General features: G+C 44.5%; 1 protein-coding gene across 10 annotated transcripts in view; it reads left to right on the top strand.

Moving 5' to 3' along the window:
- The window catches only part of EFCAB2 (EF-hand calcium binding domain 2), a 122,747-nt gene extending 115,765 nt beyond the window's left edge, over positions 1-6,982 (top strand). For 9 of the 10 annotated variants that reach the window (XM_025430605.3, XM_025430603.3, XM_025430608.3 and 6 more), the window contains 4 exons: positions 1,476-1,555; positions 2,170-2,212; positions 2,319-2,385; positions 6,637-6,982. In XM_025430605.3, the coding sequence (XP_025286390.1) occupies positions 1,476-1,555; positions 2,170-2,212; positions 2,319-2,385; positions 6,637-6,752 (306 nt within the window). In that variant the 3' untranslated portion in view covers positions 6,753-6,982. The remainder of the gene's footprint in view (positions 1-1,475; positions 1,556-2,169; positions 2,213-2,318; positions 2,386-6,636) is intronic. The other variant, XM_025430607.3, reaches the window with a different exon arrangement.
- Positions 6,983-25,385: the final 18,403 nt, after the last annotated feature.

Below are 25,385 nucleotides of genomic sequence, written 5' to 3' on the forward strand. Positions count from 1 at the left end.
TTATGGATGACTTTGTCTGTTGATAGTGGAGCCTGAGGGCTCCCCTCATACTACGTGAAAGCATCTAGAATAACCACTGAAAAATAGTCATTTGGACGACAGTATGTTCCAGTTAGCGACAACTTACAGATTTCTTATTTTTTACTCAATAAATCTGTTGAAAGGTCCTCTGTTGAATTGGGATATATGAGCCTTTTAATAGGACTTTTGAAAGGGAGAGGAAAATTTACAGCTCCTTGTAAATAGCCTGACATGAAAGTTCAGATCAATAGCGTTTTGTTCAGCTACACGATCAAAGTTGAACCTGTGGGCGGGAATCTCTCATTCTCATCTAATAGTGCTAGGTACCAAAATTTCTCTTTCTCAGATGTAGTATTCTCTTATCTAATGGTGATATAACAAAGTTCCATTAACGCTGTAGGCATTTAATAATTATTAAAGTAATTTGATGTGTGCTTGGTCCTTGAGATATGATTGGTCCTCTAACCTGGTCCCTTATCCAGTGTTCCTTATCCCAGAGAAGATCATCACTCCAACCCATTTGTGCAAGTCAGAATCCTGGACTCCTCTCTCATTTCTCATTCTTGCCCATAATAGATGCAGCACCAGCACCAGGTCCTATTACCTTTTTTTTTTTTTTTTAAAGATTTATTTATTTATTGAGAGAGAGAGAGAGAGAGAGAGAGAGAGAGAGAGAGAAACACATGCACGCATGTGACCAGGTCAAGGGCAGAGAGAGAGGGGAAATTTCTAACAGAATACCTGCTGAGCACAGAGCCCAACACGGAACTAGATCTCATGACCCTGAGATCATGACCAGAGCCAAAGCCAAGAGTCAGACATTTAACTGACTGAGCCCAGGTGCCACTGGGTCTTATTGCTTTTACTTCTTAAATATTCCTTGAAACCATCCACTTCTCCCTCATGGCCACCGCTCTACTCCGAGCTCTATGATCTGCTGAGCCCACCACAGAAGCCACCTCACCCACAACCAGTGTGATCTTTCATAGGCACATCTACCAGACTTTCAGGGGTCTCCTGTTGGTCTCAGCATAACAACCAAAGTCACTTCCACAGCTCATTTAAGACCCTGCAAGGTCTGGCTCCTGTCTCTTCCTCCAGCCTCATCTGGGAACATCCCCTTCCATGCTTCCTATGCCTCCCAGCCTCCTGGCCTCCATGGGGCACTCAGTTTCCTCTACCTGGAGTCAGCTCCAGTGTGATTTCCTCATGAGTGCTTTTCCTGACCTGGCCTAGAACTTTCCCTTGCTCTGTACTCCAATAGACCCATGCTCCTTCACTTCACTGTGTTTATAGTTAACACTCTTGTTTCCACTACCAGATAGAAACTCTACGAGCAGAGACTGTGCCCGAGAATGCTCAGTATCAAATCTCTAGCGCTTGGCATAGTGAAAAAGGAGTGGCTCAGTACACTTGTTGAGGTAACGCATGGCAATTTTTCATTGAATATCTAGGTAGAGGAGGAAGAACCCACTGGATACATTCGATTTGAAAAATTTCTTCCAGTGATGACCAAAGTACTACTAGAAAAAAGGTGAGAACATGCACCTGTTACGGTGAAGTAATGACTAAGATTATGTTAATTTCAAAACACTTGGCTTTCTCACTTTGTGTATTATACCCAACCAGTATTTATCCTGGGATAACTTCCCTCTGACTCTTCACTAGACCCCGGAACTGCCAGTTGACATGTGCTTAGGAATACCAGCCACATTTGCATTAAGCCAATAAGCAAAATGTAATCACAGAGCAAAAAGGCCACAGAAAGCATAAATCAACAACATATTTATTATCTTCTATTTTGAGTTATCAATGAGAATTTGCCCTGATTATTTTTCTAAGGAATGTGTAGTCTGAGCTTACCACAGTTAGTTTATTGTAGAAATTTTGTTTCCAAATAAGTTGATTTTCATAGTGATGAAAAAGGCTAATAGATATCATCACATATGCCAGTGATTTTGAAATAAGCATCTTCTTTGGGTGTGGAGTGCTCTCAACTTTCAGATCTGGAAATCCAAAAAATGTTACAGTGAGGGAAGTATTATTATCCTTGTATATTAGCAGCTTTTATTTCATTTTATGTGATCATTTTTGTGTCAAAACTGAGCTAAATCCTGTGGCATTTGCTCCTTTTACTGCATAAATTAGGTACAGACCAATTCCAGAAGATATCCTTCTTCGAGCATTTGAGGTGTGTAAGCTCCAGATTTTATATATGTTTATATATGAAAAATTCATGTTGTAGAATTTATTCACCAAGTAAAAAAATATAATATCTATCTTTTCTTTTCTACTAGGTGTTAGATCCATCCAAACGTGGATTTCTAACTAAGGAAGAATTGATCAAGTATATGACTGAAGAAGGTACCAGTGATTTATTACTTATTTTATAATTGTGACTTATTTAAGTGATTAATAATTTGACAAATATTATGGAAAAATTCTAGGAGATGCTTGTTTTAAAAAGTTTTTTAAATGATTCATGAGAGACACAGAGAGAGGCAGAGACTTAGGCAGAGGGAGAAGTAGGCTCCCTGTGGGGAGCCCGTTGTGGGACTAGATCCCAGGATCCCAGGATCACCCCCTGAGCCAAAGGCAGATGCTCAACCACTGAGCCACCCAGATGCCCCTAGGGAATGCTTTTAAGTCAATCATTCTGGTTAAAAGAGTTATTTACTATTCCTATTATTTTGGTTTTGGGGTGGTTTCAGTTTTGGGGGCATAAGTGGGCAAAGGGGAGGTTATGGGGAGATTGATTGTTGCCTTCTAGGATCTTGTAACGTATAAAGATACTTCTGTAAATTGAAATCCCTCCTTTCACTTAGAGTATTCTTCAGAATAAAAGCTATGCCACTTGGAAAACATGAACTGTCAATCACTATAAATCAATGCTGGTTACTAGATTGAAGATTTGAATTGGATTATATAAAAATTCCTTTTTTAAGAGTGTTTCAGTTGATGAAGTTACAGATAACACAGTCTCTATTGAATGGAATTCATCCAAACACTTACAGCTTCTTATGCTGGTGGAACTCTACATTTGCTTTGACCTTGACCTATACACACACACACACACACACACACACTTATCCATAATATTGGCATACCTCTCTATGCCGACATGTTTCCTTGAGGAACTCTCTCTGCTTAGGCTGATGTGTAAGTTTGTTTTGCCTGAATGTCAGTGACCTAATGGGCTTTCTCAACCACACTCATCTTGGTCACCTCCCCAACCTCCCATCCCTTGTTCAGTTCTCTGGTTTGCACCTCCCCAACCTCCCATCCCTTGTTCAGTTCGCTGGTTTGCAGATTGAGTCCTCTGTGATTCAGAGCTGCAATCACTTGAGATGGAATCACAAATGCAAGTAATTCTGAGGAAGGGAGACAAACACTGTTTCCACCTGTGCAGCTGCCTGGACCATGTCGACCTGACCCACCACGATGTGGGGCTGTAGGCAGTGAGGGCAAGGATGACATGGCTGTCATAGCCGTTCCCAAGCACTCTTGTGACACTGTAACAGATGTCTTAGGGGTTTACTGTGATGGGAGGAAATGGCCTTGAAAGCATCAGCCTCTTAACCCTAAGGCTTAATTAGGGGGAGTGAATCCTGGATTATATTAGGCAATATGAATTTAGTCAAAATGGCCTGACACAGTTCAGAGGCACTGATATGGTGACCTGCTGTGTGTAGGTGAGGCGTGCCAAGTGTGGTGAGAGGTACTAAATCTTCTCCATTTCTCCAGGATATTATTCTGGGGGAAATAAAAGTAACATAAGACAATTCGCAGTATAAGACAGTGGATTCTCAAGGTAATATACTTTGTATGATGAGTTGCTGAGAGCAGGAGTAAAGTCTTGCACATTACAGCCCCTGCAGAGTAAGTCTGAATAAATGTGTGTTGAATGAATGAACGAGCAGATGAATGAAGAATGTGTGAAGGGGCCAATGGAGAGAGATCCAAAAATGTTACAGTGAGGGAAGTCAGGAGGCTACTGGGGCTTTGTGCAGCTATCCTAGTGGGGTCAGTCCAGTGCTGGCAGTGGGCATGGAAAGAAGAGATAGGTACAGTGGGACAGGATCCATGGGTCTTTGTGAGTCACAGAGTACAGGGGACAGAGGTGGGAGCTGAGGCAGAGGTAGCAGAGGTTTGACCTGGATGAGCGTATTGTGGTAACGCTGCTGCCGCCATAGAGAGATCAGAAATGGACTGCAATGGATACAACATGACTTTTCGCAATATCCACAGAATATTGGTCAGATTGGGAATATGCATTCTGAATGCCCAGGATGTCACATGACAAACATGTCAATGTGGTTACATTGAATCAAATTCCTACAAGATGTCCAGGCATGTGTTGATGTCAGACAGTATTTAGCAGCAGGGAAGTTCTCAAAAAAATTTTTTTAAAGATTTTATTTATTTATTTTGGTGGGGGAGAAGGAGAACGAGAGAGAGAGAGAGAGAGAGAGAGAGAGAGTGCATGAGCAGGGAGAGTGGCAGGCAGAGGCAGAAGGAGAAGCAGACTCCCCACTGAGCAGGAAGCCTGATGCAGGGCTTGATCCCAGGACCCTGAGATTATGACCTGAGCTGAAGGCAGACGCTTAACTGACTAGGCAATTCAGGTGGCCCTCAAAAAAATGTTTCTTTTTAAATAAACACATATTGCCACCTATGTGCTAGGCAACATTCTAAATGCTATTTAAATAATAACTCTTATAATGACCATATTCTGTAGACACTTATTATTGTCACTTCATTTTAGACAAGAAAACTAAGGCATAGAGAGGTTAAGTGACTTGTCCCAGACCTTAAAGCTGAGGAGACAGCTGAGCATTTGAACCCAGGCAGTCAGCCTCCCAAGATTGTGCTCTTCATCATTAAGCAGTTCTCCTTCCATCCTTAATCAAGTACTGCGTATCTCCTTCCTTGCCCAAGGAAGTGGCATGACTGCCTTCTGGATTTTACTGTGAGCCAGGCCTTGTTTTGAGAAGTCGAGTTGCTTCTTGAGTTTGGGGACCTTGAGCTGGGCTATGGTGTCCAGATCCCAGCTCTGCCATCCACTGGCTGAGACGGGCAGCCTCCTGTCTGACTGCTGGAGTCCTCTCCTCCTCTTCCTCCTCTTTCTTCTTCTTCTTCCTCTTCTTTTAAGATTTATTTATTTATTTGAGAAAGCAAGAGAGAGAGAGCACAAGCAGGGGGAGGGGCAGAGGGAGAGAATCTCAAGGTGACTCCCTACTGGGCATGGAGCCCAACTCGGGACTTGATCCCATGACCCTGAGATCATGACCTCAGCTGAAATCAGGAGTCGGATGCTTAACTCACTGAGCCTCCCAGGCAGCCCTGGTGTCCTCTTCTGTAAGTGGGGTAGCAGTTCTTACCTCTAATGAGATGCCTGGGAGGTTGACCTAGTTAATGTATCTGAAGCACATAGGTCAGTGTCTGGCACACAGTAGCTCTCAATAAGTGGTTGTTACTAGTATTCTTTTAAGGACTTCCATGGTGCCCATCAGAGTTCATTGGTAGTGGATTTAGCCTTTAATCAGGTATAAGAAAGATTCAGAATCTGTCTCTGTAGGCTCTGTAGGCATTTTTTCTTTTCTTAGGATGTAAGTATGGTTTCAAGAACTCAACACATGTTCCTTGTTTGGTAATCTGTCATCATCATCATCATGATCCCCACTTGAATAATTTCTGTAGTATGGGCTGAATTCCAACTTAGAAAGCATTGTTTGTAGTTGCAGGTGACAAGCTCAGAAGGTAAGTGATCCTCAGGCCTTGGTAACTTACCTGCTCAGAGAAGACTCTTTAGGGGGAAAGTGATGATTTGGATGTTTCTGAATTTTTGCTTAGTATCAGGACAAAGTTCTTTCTTAAGTAGCCAGTAACATTTCCAGTGTTCTTCCGTTCTTCCTAATTTTGCTTCTCATCTTGATGAAAACAATGTCCAAGATGATCCTCAGCTGCTATCTGAATCCAGCTAAAGCCACAGATTTTCTATGCAACCTTTGGTTTTGTTCGACAGCAACACTGGGCCGAGCTGTGACAAAGAGGGCCATTTTGACATGGTTGATGAATGGCATCTGTCCCTGGGCTCAGCTGGCATCACAACATTGGCCAGACCTGGTTAGGGAATAGTCAGAGATACACTTGTTACAGTTCGAGCCTCTGCTATCTGCTCTTGAGAAATTTTGCATAATGACCATGTAGTCCTGTCCTCACATCGTTGAGAACGTAGTGATAAGACTTCCTAGAAAACTGGGACTTCGGGTGAATCCTTAGGCAATCCCAATAGCCTTAATTTAAATAAATAAACAACTTCATTCAGGGTGTCTTAATATTCTCCTGCTATGTTGGCTGAAGTGATTGATTTCATAGGTTGCTTGAGCTATGACATCTACAAGGTTAAATAAGTCCAAAATCTGGTAGGGGCACAACAGCAGGCTCTTGGAATCCCTGGACTGGTGTGGTGTGCTGTCTTCAGGGCTCCAGGGAGGGGAGCCAGCGACCCATCGGGGTCTGGGTGGCTCCAGGGCAATGAAGCTGGCTGGTGGGAAGAGAAAAAAAAATTTCAGAAGATTGTCAGTGATGAATATGCCTTCTTGTCCTTCCCAGGTGAGCCTTTTTCTCAGGAAGAAATGGAAGAAATGTTGTCCGCTGCAATTGACCCAGAATCGAATTCCATTCGTTACAAGGACTACATAGCCATGATGGTGGTAGATGACGGCTAGGTGCCCTGAAGACTTAATTTCTCATTGAAAGGATGACTGTAAAGATGGCCTGTCTTTGTTAATTTTACATCTTATAATTCCTACACATGCTAATTAATACCTGGTGACAACTATTTCAAGATACTTTGTTTTTTTAAAGATGAACACAAATTTATTTGGTATGTCTAGACTTACAGAATGACAAATGACTAATTATTTTAAAGCCAATTCTTTAAAACATTTTAACATTATCCGTGCATTGTTGTGGATTTTCTTTTTTTTTAAGATTTATTTATTTATTTATTTACTCATTCATTCATGAGAAAGAACACAGAAACAAACACAGAAACAAAGAAACACAGAAAGAGAGGCAGAGACATAAGCAAAGGGAGAAGGAGGCTCCCTGTGGGGAGCCTGATGCGAGACTCAATCTCAGGACCCTGGGATCATGACCTGAGCCGAAGGCAGATACTCAACCACTGAGCCACCCAGGTGCCCCTGTTGTGGATTTTCTACAATAAAATCCAGATAGATGACCTTCAAATTCATTAAGCTGACAAAATGAAGAATGACCAGAATGACCCAAGATATGTCATAGAAAGATCTTGGGATGGGGCAGAGTGACCACAGACTGAAGATGAGTAGCAACTTGGTGAAACAACAAACAACAAACCTTTCAGCATCTGATCTGGAAGGGGAGTTGTTGGAATGAATATTAATAATTCATCCCTTATGAGTGTTGATTACCAATCTCAACACTACCAATCTCTAATAGTTACTTAGAGTAAAATTTAAGTGTGCTGATCCAGCGTGTTACCATTTATAGAGTAGCTAACAGAGTCAAGGTTATTGAATCTAGAGATAAGAAGATATGAATGGAAATTGACAAAGTAAGGAAGTGGCAGTTCTCTTCTGGTCTTTAGAATTCTTAGCTATTCAGAATAGCCATGAGAATATTGCTCTGAATAATGAGTAAGAATATTGAGAAATTGTGTGGTGTGCAGGAGGTACAACTGTGGAAGGAGCAGAATAAAGTTATCTGAGCATAAGGAATCATGATGGAGAGAGACCCAGGGACTTACAAGCAAAGGGAAAATAAGGTGAAGGAAAATGAATAATCTTCCATAATGACTACATTCTTTCATGGATCATTCTTTACATGATCTCTATTTGAAGATACTTCCCCTCTGCGTATGTGTGTATATATATGTATATACACACATAAATATTTGATGTTGCTTATGATTCTTCCTTCTAGGCATGCAAGACAGGGGGCTGCTACCCAAGACACTATTTGTCACATTTGTTCATTGGTTCATGACACATTCACTCAGTATTCTTAGATACTGTGTTAGGAACTGGAACTCTGAGGTGGCTCCATCAGTAACTAATAGAGGTCATGGTTTAGTGAGGGAGATCTGCAAGTCAATCAGCAACCACAGTTCAGGCTGGGACACATTTTGGTGTTCTGGAAGTGCAAAAGAGGAGCAGCTCATTCGGCCTGGTGAGTGAGTTTCTGGGGGACGGGGAGCAGAGTCTGATGAGCTGAGAGGGCCTCCCAGATCAGATGATATCTAAGGTAGGGATGAGTTGTTTGCTAAGCTGGTGGCTGGACACAGGGTGTTTCTAAGGGGAAGAAGCAAGTAACAAACACCAGGGGAGAGGGGTTCCTTGAAACATGGAGCAGTCTGGGAATTGACGATAGTGTAGTATATTTGGCATGTAGGAGATTTGGGGAACACGATGAGAGATGCAATTTCATTAAGGATATTGGGTTAGGCATACAGTTAGGATTTTAGTGTTAGAATTTGGACTTTTTTCTGAAGATCATGGAGATCATTTGAAATCGTATGGAAAATAGATCTTGGAGAGTCGAGACAGAAGCAGGAAGACCGGTTAGCATGGGACTTGGTTGGTGGAAGGGGATAGGTTGGGAAAAATCAAATGGGAATCCCAGGCTTTTGGCTTGGACAGCAGGTGGATTATAGAGCCATTTATGTAGCTAGGAAATCAAGAAACAAGTCAGGGTTGGTGGGCAAAAATGGGGAGTTTGGCAGTGGACACCCTGGGATCGAGGAGCTAGTGAGACACCCAGGGGAGACATCGAACAAGCAATTGGACAAGTAGAAGGAATATCTGGCAAGAGATATGGATTTTGGAGGCCTCAGCATGTGAGTAATTGTTAAGAAAAAAAGTAGAAAAGTAGTGGAAAGGAAAAAGAAGAGGCCAACAACGCATGAAGAACATCAGCCTTTGAGGGAAGGCAGATGAGGAGGAGCCCATGAGAGACTGGGAAGGAGAAGCCCAAGGGGAGGAAACAGGAGAGCAGCATCTGGAAGCCAAGGAAGGAGGATCACAAAGAGAAACCAAGTGCCAGAGAGAGGGCGGGTACATTCAAGACAGAAAACGTCCACCAGCTGTAGCAACAGAGGTGCTCTGCAGGAGCAGATTCGGTGAGTGACAGGGTGCAGGGTTCAGCGAGTTGAGGACCAGAAGGCTACAGTAAAGTGGAGCATGAAGACAGGGCTAGACAGAGACAGCGAGGTTGAGGGAGTTATTTCTGGAAGAGGGGACAGGCACATGCAGGTGTGTTTGTACTCAAAGAGCTGAAGGCCAGCACAGAAGCCAAAGACAAAGACCCCAAGGAATCAGGAGAAGCCACCGAGGTTCCAGAGCAAAAAGAAAGATTGCTTTGGGGAGGGTTGGAACATGAACTAGCAAACTCCTCCCCAATGGCCTGTTTCATTTTTGAACGAGGAAGAAGGTAGTAGGTTACAGAGCAGGAGTTGAGAAAGAGCCCATGTAAGGATTTCCAGGAAACCCCCAGGGGATTTCGTCCAGTAGCCCCAAAGTATGTTTGGCAGCAGCAGCCTGCACCAACATACTTCAGTGAAGTGCCAAGTGCAGAGCCCCAGACGTGGACTTGTTTGGAGCACTTGGGTTGTTGTGTTGATTCGGGGTTGAGGTTTTGTCATCTGAGATGGAAGGAATGGAAGGTCAGGGTAGTTGAGGACTTCACAGAACGCAGGTGGAGTGATGGTCCATGGAGTGTGCGGATTAGGGGAAGATCAGCTAACAGATTGAGAGGGGCGAGGGCCTCAGGACCTCTAAAGGGCAGCAACTAGTATGACAGGAGGGAGGGGTGGCCGGCTCTCCTGCCATTCCCGAGGAATGACCCCATCTGCTTGCAATTTGACTTCACTGTGTCCTTAGAGTGTTCTTTTAGTCTCCATGTTATGACAGCTAATGCTCGTGCCCCATTCACTGTGCTTTGCACATATCAGCTCATTGAACCCTCACAGCCGCCCGCTGAAATGGGTCCACCTTACCCCCATGTCGCAGGGGGGATGACAAAGATTCACAGCTATGGGGGGCTGCATTTGTCAGTTGGGGCTACGTTGTGTTGTGATTAACAATTAACCCTAACACCTGAGTGGCTTACTACACTGAGCTATTGTTGTTTGTGTGTGGTGTCACCTGGGGTCAGCCGGGGGCTCTGCAACTTGTGTCTTCTTCATTCAACTCCTCTCTTCATATGTAGGGTGACCATATGTCCTGGTTTGCCCCGGGTGGCCCCAGCCTGTACCCCTCATGCCAACGTGATTAGTAACAGAGCTCCCTATTAGAAGGTGCTTGTTTAGACAATTAATATGTGGTCATCCCATTTAAAGAGACCAAATAAAAATGAAGGTGTAGTGATGGGAGACATTTCCTCCTCCTGTTTCCCCAGATTCTACTTGGGTTGAAACCGGAATGGAGAACTGGCGTGCCACTCACTTAGTCCGCGTGTTAGAGTCACCACCTGGACGTGAGTCGGACCACATGCCTTTAGGCCGGGCAGAGCGGCGGGGGGAAGGAGGTGTGATGACCCTCAGAGCATGAACACGCAACCTGCTGCGACTGGGGACACACTGCAGCTGCTAAGGGGGGTGGCGGGGATGTGAACTGTCCTTTAAGGTGGCAGTGCACCCAGGGGCACATAATTTGGCAGCAGCGGCCTGCACCAACATACTTCGGTGAAGTTCCAAGTGCAGAGCCCCAGGCGTGGACTTGTTTGGAGCACGCGCGCGGCTCAGGGTTCTCTTCTAGAAGCCTGTTGCCATGCATGACCCCGGTGCCAGAGAAGCACAGTTTGGTGAGTTAGTCCCAATGTCTTTATTTTTTTTTAAATTTTTTATTTATTTATGATAGTCACAGAGAGAGAGAGAGAGAGAGAGAGAGAGAGAGAGAGAGAGGCAGAGACACACACAGGCAGAGGGAGAAGCAGGCTCCATGCACTGGGAGCCTGACGTGGGATTCGATCCCGGGTCTCCAGGATCATGCCCTGGGCCAAAGGCAGGCGCCAAACCACTGCGCCACCCAGGGATCCCCAGTCCCAATGTCTTTATAATCAGATGATGACATGTTCTCTTTCTGAGGATTGGCTCCCTCCCAGAAGGATGCCTCAAAACCAGGTACCCCCTTCTAGAAATCTCTCGAACATTCTGACTGCTGTCCAACTTTACACCTTTCAAGGAAAGTCTCTCTCTCTAGGATTCATAAGAGTTAGTTCTTTGGAATAGGATTCCTTTCTCTTTAGCATAAATTTGTCTTTTTTTTTTTTCAAGGCCACCAAAAAAGAGCAACATACACTTCCCACAGAAATCTCATTTCCATCTCCCAGCTGCAGAATAAATGTGACATAGTCACAAAGGCAACATTTGTCTTTATACTCCCAACTATTTCGGCTTATATTTTACCTCTCTTTCCTCCTTTTTTTTTTTTTATAAATATTTTATTTATTCATGAGAGACACAGAGAGAGGCAGAGACACAGGCAGAGAGAGAAATAGGCTTCCCGTGGGGAGCCCGATGCGGGACTCGATCCCAGGACCTCGGGATCACTCCCTGAGCCTAAGACAGATGCTCAACCACTAAGCCACCCAGGCATCCCTCATGGTGCTATTAATTATAAGCTCTTAAGTTTACTTCTAGATTGTGAAATTAGGAGGTTTTAGGCAGTGCTTTGTCTTTTTTTTTTTTTTTAAAAAAAACTGTGGTTTATTAAAAACAGTATAAAATGTGCCATCTTCTTCATTGTCACATGTATGGTTCAATAGTGCCGAGTCTATTTACGTTTTTGTGAAACAGATCTCCAGAACCATTTCATCTTGCAAATCTGAAATGGCTATACCCCTTAAACAGCTCCCTTTTACCCCCGGTCACTAGCAAGTACCATTCTACTTTGTTTCTGAGAGTTTGATGACTATGAGTTAGATACTGGATGTAAGTTGAATCACACAGTATATATTTTTTAAAGATTTTACTTATTTATTCATGAGACACACACAGAGACAGAGACAGAGAGAGAGAGAGGGAAGCAGAGACACAGGAGAGGGAGAAGCAGGCTCCATGCAGGGATCCCGATGTGGGACTTGATCCCGGGTCTCCAGGATCAGGCCCTGACCTGGGCTGATGGTGGTGCTAAACCGCTGAGCCACCCGGGCTGCCCATGAATCACACAGTATTTGTCTCTTTGTGACTGGCTTATTTCACTTAGTATAATGTCCTCAAGGTTCATCCATGTGGTAGCAGGTGTCAGGATTTCCTTCCTTTTTATAGGCTGAATAATACTCCATCATACGTACATACCACATTTTGTTTAGCCATTCATTCATTGGTGGGCATTTGAATTGCTTTCACTTCATGGGGTGAATGGATGGCTCAGCGTCTGACTCTTGGTTTCGGCTCAGGTCATGACCTCAGGGTGGTGAGATTGAGCCCCACATGGAGCCCCATATCAATCTCCACACTGGGCAGGGAGTTTACTTGAAGATTCTCTCCTGCCCTTCCCCCCCACTTGTGCTTGTTTTCTCTCTCTCCCAATAAAGAAGTAAAATCTTTTTTAAAAATGTGGTAGTAGTAAATAAATGGGTACTGTCCAAAAGTGGTTCTGCAGGAATAGGCACATTTGAATTGCTTTCATTTCTTGGCTCTTGTGAATAAGGCTGCTATGAACATGAGTGTACATATCTCTGAGACCCTGTTTTCAATCATTTTAGATAAATACCCAGAAAGTGGGCTTGGTGGCTCTTTCTTCTCCTTTAAAAATTTGCTAGCAGTCATAATGCTTTTAACGTGACTTAAATTATTCACCTCGCCTACTGAAGAAAACTTTCATTCATTTGAGGAAACTTTTATTTTTTAAAATTTTTAAAAAAGATTTTATGTATGTATGTATGTATGTATGTATTTATTTATTTAGAGAGGCAGAGACACAGGCAGAGAGAGAAGCAGAGAGAGAAGCTCCTGCGTGGAGCCCGAGGTGGGACTTGATCCCCCGTCTCCAGGATCACACCCTGGGCTGCAGGTGGTGCTAAACTGCTGTGCCACCGGGGCTGCCCGAAACTTTTATTTTCATCAAAAAAATTCACAAAGTTGAAAATTTGGGGCCAACTCTAACTCTTTGGAGGAGATAAAATAGCTCATTCTAAAAATCTGGACATAGCTTTATGAGTAGCTGTGTGGAGTGGCAGAAAATCCTGGGGCTTCCCTCGCTAGTCTTCAGCTGCTCCCTATGGAATCTTGATGGAGGCTTCTAACCATTTATCACTAAGTTTGTGAAATTTGTGAAGGTATGCATTGAATATTACCTGACTTTAAGCATAGCTTTAAAAAGTCAGGGTTTGGTTTTGCTTCGTTTTTATTTTTATTTTTTATTTTATTTTTAAGATTTTATTTATTCATGAGAGACACAGAGAGAGAAGCAGAGACCTAGGCAGAGACATAGGCAGAGACATAGGCAGAGGGAAAAGCAGACTTCCTGCAGGGAACCTGATGCGGGCAGACTTCCTGCAGGGAACCTGATGCGGGACTTGATCCCAGAACCGTGGGATCACAACCTAAGCTGAAGGCAGACGCTCAACCACTGAGCCATCCAGCTGCCCTGCAATGCATAATCCTTAAAAAGAAATTGGAAAATACCAGTAAGCAAGAAAGGAGGAGAAAACCCAGGATTTTTTTTTTTTGAGCAAATACAAATTTATTTATTTTTTTACATAAAAGCCCAGTGGTCAGGAGTCCAGGGCTGTGGCAGTACCTCAGTGATGCCCTAAGGACCCACACTCCATTTGCCCTGGTGGTCACAGGGGGCCTCTGCATCTTTGGGGATCACCTCTACATTCCAGCAGGAAGAAGAGGGTGGGCAAACAGCCACACCAGCTGCTATCTGACGCTTTTCACTGAGAAGCTCCTCAACTGACTGTCTCCAGCATCTCAGCAGGCACAACTCTCAAAGAACCACCCTACCTAAGAAGCTGGAAGATGTAGCTGAGCATTTAGCCTTCCGGCAATGGAAGAGGAGGAAGACGGGGGAGCAGTATCCAGAGTACTGGATTAATTCAGTGATGCTGGGCTCATTTGGAAGGATGAATGTCGGTAAATATGTTGGGACAACTGGCTAGGCATAGTGGGAAAACCAGATCCCTTTATTACACCCTACACAAAAGTTAATTCCACAGAGATTACACACTAAATTTGAACAGCAAAATTGGGGGAAAAGATTAGTAAATGACATTAAAATGTAGACTGTATATCACATGACATCATTAGAAAAGCAAAAAGATAAGCATACTGAGTATCTGCAAAACACACAACCTAAGGATCACATGAAAACACACATATATCCACAAGAAAAAAGGGAGGGGCAAAAAATTAAACCATCATGGAGGACTATGTATTTTTATACAATGTCTTCAAAATATCACTGTGGGGTTGATTGTTTGGGGTTCTTGACTGTAAGGATGGGAACAAGCCTGCTTAACCAAAGTGAAATGGGATTCACTGGGGGCCGAGGTGCTCACAGAGCCCACAGGAGCTGGGGAATGAGGCTCAGGGCAGACAGGAGGCCAGAGGGTTTCTGGGGGCAAAGAAGTGAGGAGCAAGACATCTCATAACTGGCACAGCCTGTCCAGGGCTATTGTCACAGAGGGTGACCTTGCATGGGCTATGGTCAGAGTCCTGGGAGGGATAGCCGAGGGGCTGAGGAGTTCCTGCTCCTAGGCATCCATGGAAGGCAGGAATCATCCCAGGGATCATTCAACCACTGGCTGCCTCTACCCGGAGGAGGAGATACTACCACAGCAGATCAGGGAGGAGAAACAAATAAACAACAAATATTTATGACAAGATTCATATGACCCATGCTATTATGTAATCTGTGCTTCAATACACCATGAACAATTTTTCTGTATTAATGTATCTTCACGCAAAATATAAATTTAATCACAGAATAGTATCTGACTGTTGGGATCTATTATAATTTAACTAGTTCTTTATTCTTGGTCATTTAAATAATTTTCAATTTCTCTCTATTATGATAAATTATTATGAATATCCGGGTAGTTAAATCTTAATTACTTGCTTAGGATACATTCCTAGAAGTGGAATGGTTGAGTCAACTTTAAAGAGCTGGGAACGCCCCTATTTATAAGCCTATTGTTAAGACCGTTTTTGAGCTATTCTAGAGAAAACCTCAGCATTTTTTTTTTTTTGGTTTTCAATTTTGCCAACTTGATATGCAAAAAATAGTATCTATTGATTTTTTTAAATATCTGCATTCCATTGATGCCTTGAGCTTTTTAAAGGCTCATGACTGTGTACATGAGGATTCAATTAGATTAGCTCTTGGAGGCACCAAATTTGAGCCCTTGCAGACTGTTTCCAGCCAGACAGAAACAAGAACCTCCCCCCAACGCTGCTGTGAAATGGAGCCCTCGGAATTCAAGAGGTACGCTTTCACTCTGAACACTTATCACTTGGAGGAGGTGATGAGTAAGAACGAGCCACTGTCACACAGAACAGTTGGCAGAAAATGTCCCAAATATTCCAGCACAGAAATAGGAACTGGGGAAGCAAACATGCAAATAAGAGGTGAAGAGTGATCACCGAAGCCAAAACGAGGGCCCAAGAGGTCATTTACTCCACTTCCAGCTTCTTGAGATGTAAACGTGGTTCCTAATGCAATTCATCTACTCATTCAGTCAACATTTATTAAATTCCCAATACGTGCCAGACACTGTTCAGGGCACGAGCGATGCCACAATGAATAAGACACAGTCCTTGTCCTTGAGAGATTTCAGTCTTAGGGGGAGACATCGTTGAGACAAGCACTTACACCAAGCTGTGGGTGTTCAGCAATGTTGGTGAGGTGTTTTGGGATCAGAGTGGAAAGCAGCCAGCTCTGCGTGTAGGACTCCCCGAAGACTTAATAGGGGAGGTGATGGGATGAACCACAGAGGTTTCCATGCTCCTGTTGGTGGTATTGCTGCTAGTACTGGATGGGAGAGAATGTTCTGGAATGAGATGGCTTAAAGTTCATGCTAAAATAGCTTTACAGCATGGTTTACGGGAAAGAATGGGCCTGCTTCTGGGATTCCACCTATGTCAGGTGAGGATATGTGACCTGGGAAAGGTCATTGGATGGGCCCCTGCCTCATTGCACAGCTATAAAATGGCAGTCATCATATCTACCTAGTAGGGATATTTCTGAGCATTAAGGGCTTAATAAGTACCTGTCACTACAAAGTGTTCAGTCAATATCTGTTGAGTGATGAATAGAAATATTTTCTTATATAGTAAATCTTTTACAATTATATAATGAGGTTGAGTTCAGGTACTTGGAGGATTTCTGGAATCAGGAAGGCTGTTTTCCTAAACTAGTGACCTCAGGAATTTGATGAAAAAGGATGGATATGTTGTTTTAACTTCATTCATTCCCTAAACATTTATTCAGTGATACTCTATGCTAGGAAATGCTCAACAAAACCTAGTCCCTGTCCTCTTTGGAACTTGGCTTTTAGGTGTGGAGACAGCAATGAGCCAGTCAATCTGTATTTCACATAGGGATAGGTACTGTAGAGAAAAAAGCAGGATAAGGGTAAGGGAGCACTGTTCTAGCCAGGGTGATACAGGATGATCTCTCCAGGAGGTGACATTTGAACAGTGAACTGAAAGAAATGAAGGAGCACTGGGGAAGAGCATTTGCTGCAGAGAGGACATAAGTGCCAAGCATTTGGCTGCCTGGAGGAACAACAAGGAAGCCACTGAGGCCATGGTGGCCTGAGTAAAGAGAAGGAGGCAGCAGGAGCTGGGGGTGGAGAGGTAGGCAGGCCCAGAACATGAAGGTCTCTGTAGTCTGGGAAAGGACTTTGGATATTTGTGAAGAGAAGCTACCAAATGATGTGGAACCAGTCGGTGGCCTGTCACAGGGCATTTGGCCTCTCAGACAAGGGTGACAATGGTAAGTGGGGTGAGAAGTGGTTGGCATCAATCCATTTGGGAGATAGAACCACAAGGATTTCCTGGTGGATTAGATGCGAGTGGAGAAAGAGAAAAGGGTCAAGGAAAACCACCAGGTTTTGGCCCAAGGGACAAGGTGCCATTAGTTAAGCTTTTGGGGGAACAGAGGGTGTAGTTGGGAATACAGAAACACGGAGAAGTCAACTAAACCCCCAGGCTGGTTGTCTGAGCCTGGAGCCCAGGGCAGAGGCTGTGGTTGGAAGAGTCAGTGTTTGGTGATGTTTAAAGCCGTGGCGTTGGGTGGGATCACCTAAGGAGGGCCACGGGATAGCAGAGAGGAAGGCTCTGAGGTCTGAACCTGGGGGCAATCCAAATTTAAGATGGAGAAGAGGAGAAAGTCACACAGAGGAAACGTAGTATCGGGAAGATCTCAGATCCCAGTGTCCCCACCCACCAGTACCATTGAGGGCCTTTGTCTGTCTGCCTAGACCCTCACCCAGGTCTTTCTTTTCAACGGGCTGTCAGATTCCCTGATTACAAAATACTGCAAGTATTTTGTGTTCAACTCAACGACAGCTCCAGACTTTGTACTTGCCTGTGAAATTCAAGAATGTCCCCCTCTTGTCACATTCTAAGTGAGCTATCACGATCCCCATGATTCCCAAATTCTTTCAAACACTCATGATCTTCAGACCTAAATGGAAGGGAGTCAAGATTAATCAGGACCAAATTATCACAGTTGGGGGATTTCTTAGAAATTATAGAGGCTAGACCTAGATGAGCCAGTGTGGTGGCTACCAAAAGTAAGCCATTACCAAAAATCGTGTGTCTAAAGCGTAAAGAGTGAAGTATCTACGTGTGAAGAGATTTGGGGTTCTTAGTTCTTCAATATTAGGAAGGAATTAACAGATAATGTGACCCTCAGGCATGAAAGGCGACCATCATGCACTTATGCCTGAAGCATCACTTTGGGTTTTTTTAAAAAGATTTTATTTATTTATTCATGAGAGACACAGAGAGAGGCAGAGACATAGGCAGAGGGAGAAGCAGGGGAGCCCGATGTAGGACTCAGTCTCAGGACCCTGGGATCACAATCTGAGCCAAAGGCAGACGCTGAACCACTGAGCCACCCAGACACTCCCACTTTGTTTTTCTAAATCAGGTCTGACTCCAAGCACTGATTGTCCAATCATATTATGAAGGGCCTTCAATTTATCTGTCACACAAGAATCTGGGCTCTTGCATGGTACCTCCAAAACCTACAGTACGTACCACAACATGACCCTTGTTTCTCATCACCCAGCCCCACCTGAGAAGTCCTGTCATCTTCTGGGGTCACTGTATGGGAAACTAGAATGGCCCTCGTGAAGAAACCAGGGGAAGCCTGAACGCCTTCTTAAATATGGAACTTTCTTCCCATGATGAGTGTTAAGACTACAGTAAACTGTAGGAGGAGCTGAGCTACAGAGAAGGGGACCTACCTTCCCCTCCCATGCGCCCACCCTCCTCTGATAGGGGCCACATACCTGCCGCCCCTCTTTTCCCCTCCCCAGGCCCGGAGACCTCACCTGCTCTCTCCAGATGGCTTAGCTGTTTGTGTGTTTGTGTGAAGGCTTTGGAAGACAGGCCTTTTGCCTCTGCCCTGTTTGCAAAGGAAGCCTGGGTTCTCTGGGACTCAAAGCACAGCTTGCCTCTGTGAAGGGGTGGGTGGGGAGGAGGAGAGAAGGAGTCACTTTTAACTCTTTTTGTCTGGCTCAGTTGGTGAAGCATCTGCCTTGGGCTCAGATTATGATCCCAAGGTCCTGAGCCGGAGTCCTGCATCAGGCTCCCCACTCAGTGGAGAGTCTGCTTCTCCCTCTAACCCTCCCCGCTGCTCATGTGCTCTCTCTCAAATAAATAAAATCTTAAAAAAAAATTTATTTTGCTCTCTTTTAACTGCAGTAAGAATAATAAAAATAATAATCAAATAGTAACTCCATAAATTATCCCACCAGGCTATAATATGCATGTTTTTGTAAAATGCTCTATCACAGAGTTTAGCAGGCAAAGTATGGTGAACCCCACGTCCATCTCCCTGAGCAGCCTTCACCTCAGGGCCAATTCTGAATCCATATTCAGGCATTGCCCTCCTGCTTGTTATTCTCCAACGGATCCAAGACATCATCTCATCTCATCAATAATATTTTCAGCATGGATATTTTTAAAAGATTTTTTATTTATTCATTAAGAGCGAGCGAGTGAGAGTGAGCAAGAGCCTGAGTGGGGAAGGGGCAGAGGGAGAGGGAGAAGCAGACTCTCCACCAAGCAGGGAGCCCAACTCGGGACTTGATCCCAGGACCCTGAGATCATGACCTGAGCAGAAGGCAGACACTTAACTGACTGCAAGCCACCCAGGCGCCCCTCAGCATGCATATTTAAAAAGATAAAGATTCCTATTAAAAGACATAACCATAATACTACGATTACCCCTAAAAATAAAAATTGCTTAATGTTATCAAATACCCAGCTAATGTTCAAATGATCAATTTTCCCATAAATATAATGAGAGGCTTTGAAAAAAATACTATTTGGATTAGAAGTCAACCAAGATTGGTTGCATTGTGATTGATTGATATGTTTTTAAAGTTTCCTTTGACATATAATTTTTGTCTCCAACTTTTCTTCTCCCTACCACCCGCCTCCTGCCCATACCTAACATAATTATTGAAGAAACCTTGTCATTTGTCCTGTAGGCTTTCCCACTGGCTGGATTTTACTGGTTGCATTCCCACTGTTGATGCAGCTGAATGCGTTCCTCTGTCTTCTCTAATTCATAAATTGGCAGTTGGAAACTAGGCTTGATCAAATTCTGGTTTGATTTTTTTGGGCACAGATTACAGGTGTTGTGTCCTTTCATCAAGAAGTGCATGATACCTGCTTATCTGGGCATCAGTGCTGTTATTGATGAATGCTAGGTTTACTAACACATTAGGGGCTGCAAAATCATGACAATCTACCTCTATCCTTCCCTCTTCATGTATTAGTTACAATTCTTTATTTTTTTGAAGATTTTATTTATTTTTAAAGATTGTACTTATTCATTCATGAGAGACACAGAGAGGCAGAGACATAGGCAGAGGGAGAAGCAGGCTCCCCACTGGGAGCCTGATGCAGGACTCAGTTCCAGGACCCCGGGATCACGACCTGAGCCGAAGGCAGATGCTCAACCACTGAGCCATTCAGGCGTCCCTGAAGATTTTTATTTACTTAAGTATTTATTTGAGAGAAAGTACAAGAGAGAGACCACAAGTGGAGAGAAGGGCAGAGAGAGAGGGAGAAGCCGACTCCTCATTGAGCAGGAAGCCTAATGCAAGACTTGATCCCAGGACCCTGAGTCCATGACCTGAGCCAAAGGCAGATAGATGCTTAACCCACTGAGCCACCCAGGTGCCCCTGGAATTCTTTAAAGTAAGCAATTCTTCATCTACTATTTGGTTACCCAGTGATATAGTCCTACAAGGAAAAGGAAAAATGTTGGAGGGTTTAAAAATTTTTTTTTGTTTAATAAGTTTGAAAATAATGATTTAGTTTCCTTGCATTCTCTAATTGTGAGCAATTAGTTTTTGTTTGTGTTTTAGCATTGTCAACTTGAGTGTTTTTGTTGACAAGTTGTGGTGTTTGTCATCAACTTGTGCGTGTTTGGTGTGTTTCTGTCCATTGCAGTTCTTACTGGTGCTCACAGTTCCCCATCTTTACTTAGCAGAAGCCTCTTCAGGTTGGTTCTGAGAGCTTCCTAGATATAGGGTATGAGATGTTTTAGGTTCATCGCATCAATATTTAATTTTTAATGACGTGTTGTTAATCCTTGGTGACCTGAAATTGAGCCAACACTGGACCTTTCTTGATGATGCATTAATAGGCAGTAAGTAGAGGAAGGAAGATTTGATTGGTCCAGATACCTGCTTTCAACAGTGTCTCTACACAGTACTGCACAGCCACAAACCCACTGGTTGAAGGAGGATCAGAGAACCTCCAGGATAGTTTATGAGCAGCCTGGTATCTCCTAACTCTAGAAGCTAGATTGGAGAACACGACTGGAACCTGAGGCCAAAGTGTGAGCCTCCTATTTAACTCAAATTGAGACAAGAGTTTCTGGGGAAGTTGTGTGTGGAGAACTTCTGAATCCATTTTTCTAATCCCTATATTGAGAGACAGGCCCCGTACAGACTTTTAAAAATTGTAATGAAAAGTGGTAAAAGCAAAGCTCAACACATCTCCTTTGTGTGACCAGTCAGATTTGCTTTCCTTCAAGGGAAGGACCCAGCGGGTCATTGGAGAGAGCTAGAACTGTTTATTCCAGTCCTCTGAGGCCTAGAATGTGAGGATCCATGGAAGGAAAGGCAGGGTGAGGATGAGGGGCCGCTGCTGCAAGCTGGCAAGAAGATGATGGCAAAAGAAGCAACGTTCCTGGTCTAAGATCTGTAAATACATACCTAAGAGGGAGGGTTGGGGTTGGATGGGACAAAAGATGCAGGGGGGTGGGACGCTGAATACATAGGGCCAGGACAATGACCAACTGGCTCACAGAGTCTTTTGGGGGACATTGGAAATTAGAGGAGTTCGTCGATGGAGAGGATGAGCAGAAGACCTAACAGGTGGAGGACAAGCAGGCTTACGTGATTCCGGAGCTGCCTCTGCAAGGCACTAATCACCTGTTTGGGTGATTAAAAAAAGACTTTCTAGTAAGAAATGTCAACACAAAAGGAATAGCATAGATGGAGTCCCATGTATCCATCACCCACTAACAGTCAGTCTTGCTCTGTCTATTCCACCTCTGCCCTCACCCCTGTTGGATTATCTCTGAACCAATTCCAGACATCCTGTCATTCCGTCTGTAAAGGCTTTGATATTATCTTTAACAGGTGTGGACCCCCTTCCCTTTTTCTCTGCAAAACCATACAACCGTTTTATAACTAAAAGTAATTAACAAGGATTCTTTCATACAGTCTGATACATAGTTGTTCAATTGTTCATGGTTGTTTCATAAATGTCTTTTTTACTATTGGTTTATCCTAATCAGGATCCCAATGAGGTCTACCTGTTGCATTTGGCTGATGAGTCTTTCAGTATCTAGCACACCCCTCCCCTTCTGTTCTTGTCATTTATTTGTTGAAAAGCATGGTCACTCCTTCTATAGAATTTTCCATGTTTTGGATTTGATTGCATTCCTGTTGTAGTGTTTGACATGGTTTTCTATTCCCTGTACTTCCTGTAGACCGATTGTTAAACCTAGAGCCTTGATCAGATTCAAGGCCAGTTTGGGTTTTGCTTTTGCTTTTCTTGCACCTTCACTGGAGACGGGGTATTTTCTTATTGCCATATAGGCATATGCTGTCTAATGGTCTCTCTGTTCATCACCTGCTCAGGTTCAGTTGCTGTCAGATCCAGTGAATATAAAATTTCCCATCACCATTCCCCCAAGACTTGCCTAGAAACATTATTTATTAGGAGTTGCAAAATGGTGATTTTTAAAAACGCTGTTATTCCTTCTGTATTTATGTGCTGGAATTCCTCTGTTAAGGGTAATTTTCCTTCCCAGACTGTTTGGCGGTGGCGGCGGTGGCAGCAGTGGTGACCGGCTTCTTCTTCTTCTTCTTCTTCTTCTTCTTCTTCTTCTTCTTCTTCTTCTTCTTCTTCTTCTTCTTCTTTAAATTTATTTGAGGGAAAGCAAGAGAGCATGAGCAGGGAGGAGGGGCAGAGGGAAAGGAAGAAGGGAGTCTCATGATGTGGGGCTTGATCCTGGGATCATGACCTGAGCCGAAGGCAGATGCTTCAGACTGAGCCGTCCCGGCGCCCTGTTTGTCTTCTTTCACATGTAGTTTGTACAGCAACAGTAAGGCAATTTGCTTGGTTCTTTGATTTTTCAAAAGAAATGTTTCTTGATTTCCCTTAAAAGCGTGCATTTTATTTTTATAATTGTGCATGTTATGGGGTGTGTGTGTGTGTGTGTGCTTGAGATTACCCTTGCCCTAATGGGAAGTATAGGCCTCCACATGTTGGCTGTGCTGGCCAAAGCTGCCCTGGGTACCATTCTGCTCACCTGATTATTTTCTGGTGATTGACAGTGTTTGCGTTAGGGATGACTCTGCTATTTTTGTCACAGTGGATCTGTCTTTTTTCATGTGGGTGGAAGTGAAATGTTTGGACTTGATGTGATTTAATAAAGCTGTTGCAGATTGACAAACAGGTTTCAAGCATCATAAGGTTATAAAGAAAAGGATGATTTAGAGTAACTATTTATGGAAATGATAATAGTACAGCAAGAATTCATAACAATTCTGAATGTGATTCTTCCCTAGCTAAACACAATATAATCAATCAACTAACACACATGTATTTTAGTGTGTGTTAGTTAAATATGTTAGATATTTAACATATTTAAGATATGTGTTTAAAATAACGTCTATTTTATAGTAAGACGACCACCCACACAACTCGGATGTGCATCTTTTTGTTTCTGTTTCTTCCATTTTAGATGTCATTTGACCGCACACACTAGTTACCACGCAGTGTGAAGTTGTAAGCCAGAGAGAAATTTAGTCAATTTCTGCAATAATCAGGATTGATCAGATAGTTTCAAAATTCTCTTAATGTAGGAATCGAGGACTCCTCTGGTATAGGAAATAGAATTACTTCTAAACAGCTGGAACCTAACTCCGAAGAAAGGTTGCATTTCTAAGCCCCTGGTGGACATTACCCGGATACATGGCTAACACCAAGGGCTTGGGTCCTGAGAGCAACACAGCAGTAGTGAGGTTGCGTGGCAGGCACCGGGGCTGATGCAGAAAGAAAAATCATGGCCCCAAAAGGTACACCCGAGGCCACCTCAGCCGTGGTTGAAAACGGTGCCGGGAGGAGGGTGATCAGGGAGTGGCTCCAGGGACTGCATATAGGTGCCTGGCAGGTCAGCTAGGGCGTTTGATCGGTTTCTGTAAGCACAGAAACTGCCGGTGGAGGTGGGGCCGAGTCAAGAGGCGGGAAAGCAATGTGTGTGCACATAGGTAACAGACTGCACATTGTGGGGTCAGGCTGTTCTCTGGCTGCGCACCCTGAAATGCACACCGCCCCCCCCCCCCCATATCTGGCCTCCAGATGTTTGCAGCTCTTCTCCGAGCTCCTGCAGCACCCCTGGGCCCCTGTCTGATCCAAGACATGGCCTCTTATTTGACAGGCTTGCATACTCTCAGCAACCCCTCGTCAAGGGCAAGGGACTCCTCCAGGACTGAGGCCCAGAGATGCTGACCTAGGGGCCCGTGCTCTGCTGCTGCGCCGCCGCCACACTGCCCCCTTCTGGCGCTCCGGCCCTAGTTCCCGGGGGTGGTGGCTTGGGGGGAGGGGATGGGTGCTCTGGGGAGGGTTCCAGAGCCACCTGGAGTCCAGACACCTGCCGGCAGCCCCGCCAGTGCCGACTCCCGGTGCGCGCCCTCGCCTCCTAGCTGGCCGGCGGGTGCCTGTCCTTACCTGCTCCCCTCCTGCTGTGCCCTGGTCCCTCCCGCTGCCTCCCTACCCGTCTTCTTCATCCTTTTCTCTTTATCCACCTGTCGATTTCTCTCTGACCCCCATCTTACTCAGGTCCACCCCTCCTTTAAAGGACACCTCCCGGGATCCCTGGGTGGCGCAGCGGTTTGGCGCCTGCAGGCCCAGGGCGCGATCCTAGAGACCTAGGATCGAATCCCACGTTGGGCTCCCGGTGCATGGAGCCTGCTTCTCCCTCTGCCTATGTCTCTGCCTCTCTCTCTCTCTCTCTCTCTCTCTCTCTCTCTGTGACTATCATAAATAAATAAAAATTAAAAAAAAATAAAGGACACCTCCCTTCCCTAGGACGCATACCCCCAGCCCTGCTCTCTCCCCGCTGGTCTGCTAGGAGAACGCGAGTCCGTCTGAGCCCAAGTCCGGGCCTCCCACCCTCCACCGTCTGTCTGGGGCCCCTGGCCTCCCTCTGCCCTCAGCAGCCTCTGCAGCCTCTGCAGCCAGGGACCAGCTCACCGCACACCCCAGTTGCCACTTGCAGTCTTAACCTGTGTGAGTTCCCCCGCACTGTCCCACACTTGTTGGATTCAAAGTCGTGTTCTTTCCAGATCCCCTCCTCTCTGTCGATCCCCACCCTTAAATATTAGAGTCCTCAGGATCCCAGCCTTAGCTCTCCTTTAAACGACCCTTCCCTACTCCTGCCCAGTGGTAACCACCATTCTGCTTTCTGCCTCTGAACTGGGCTCCTCTAGGACCCTCCTAGAGGTGGAACCCTATAGTATCTGTACTTTTATGACTGGGGTATTTCACTTAGCACAATGTCCTTGAACTTCACCCATGTTGGAGCATGTGACCAGATTTCTTTCCT

The sequence above is a fragment of the Canis lupus genome, chromosome 7, assembly GCF_003254725.2.
Source record: "Canis lupus dingo isolate Sandy chromosome 7, ASM325472v2, whole genome shotgun sequence".
Taxonomy (NCBI): Eukaryota; Metazoa; Chordata; class Mammalia; order Carnivora; family Canidae; genus Canis; species Canis lupus.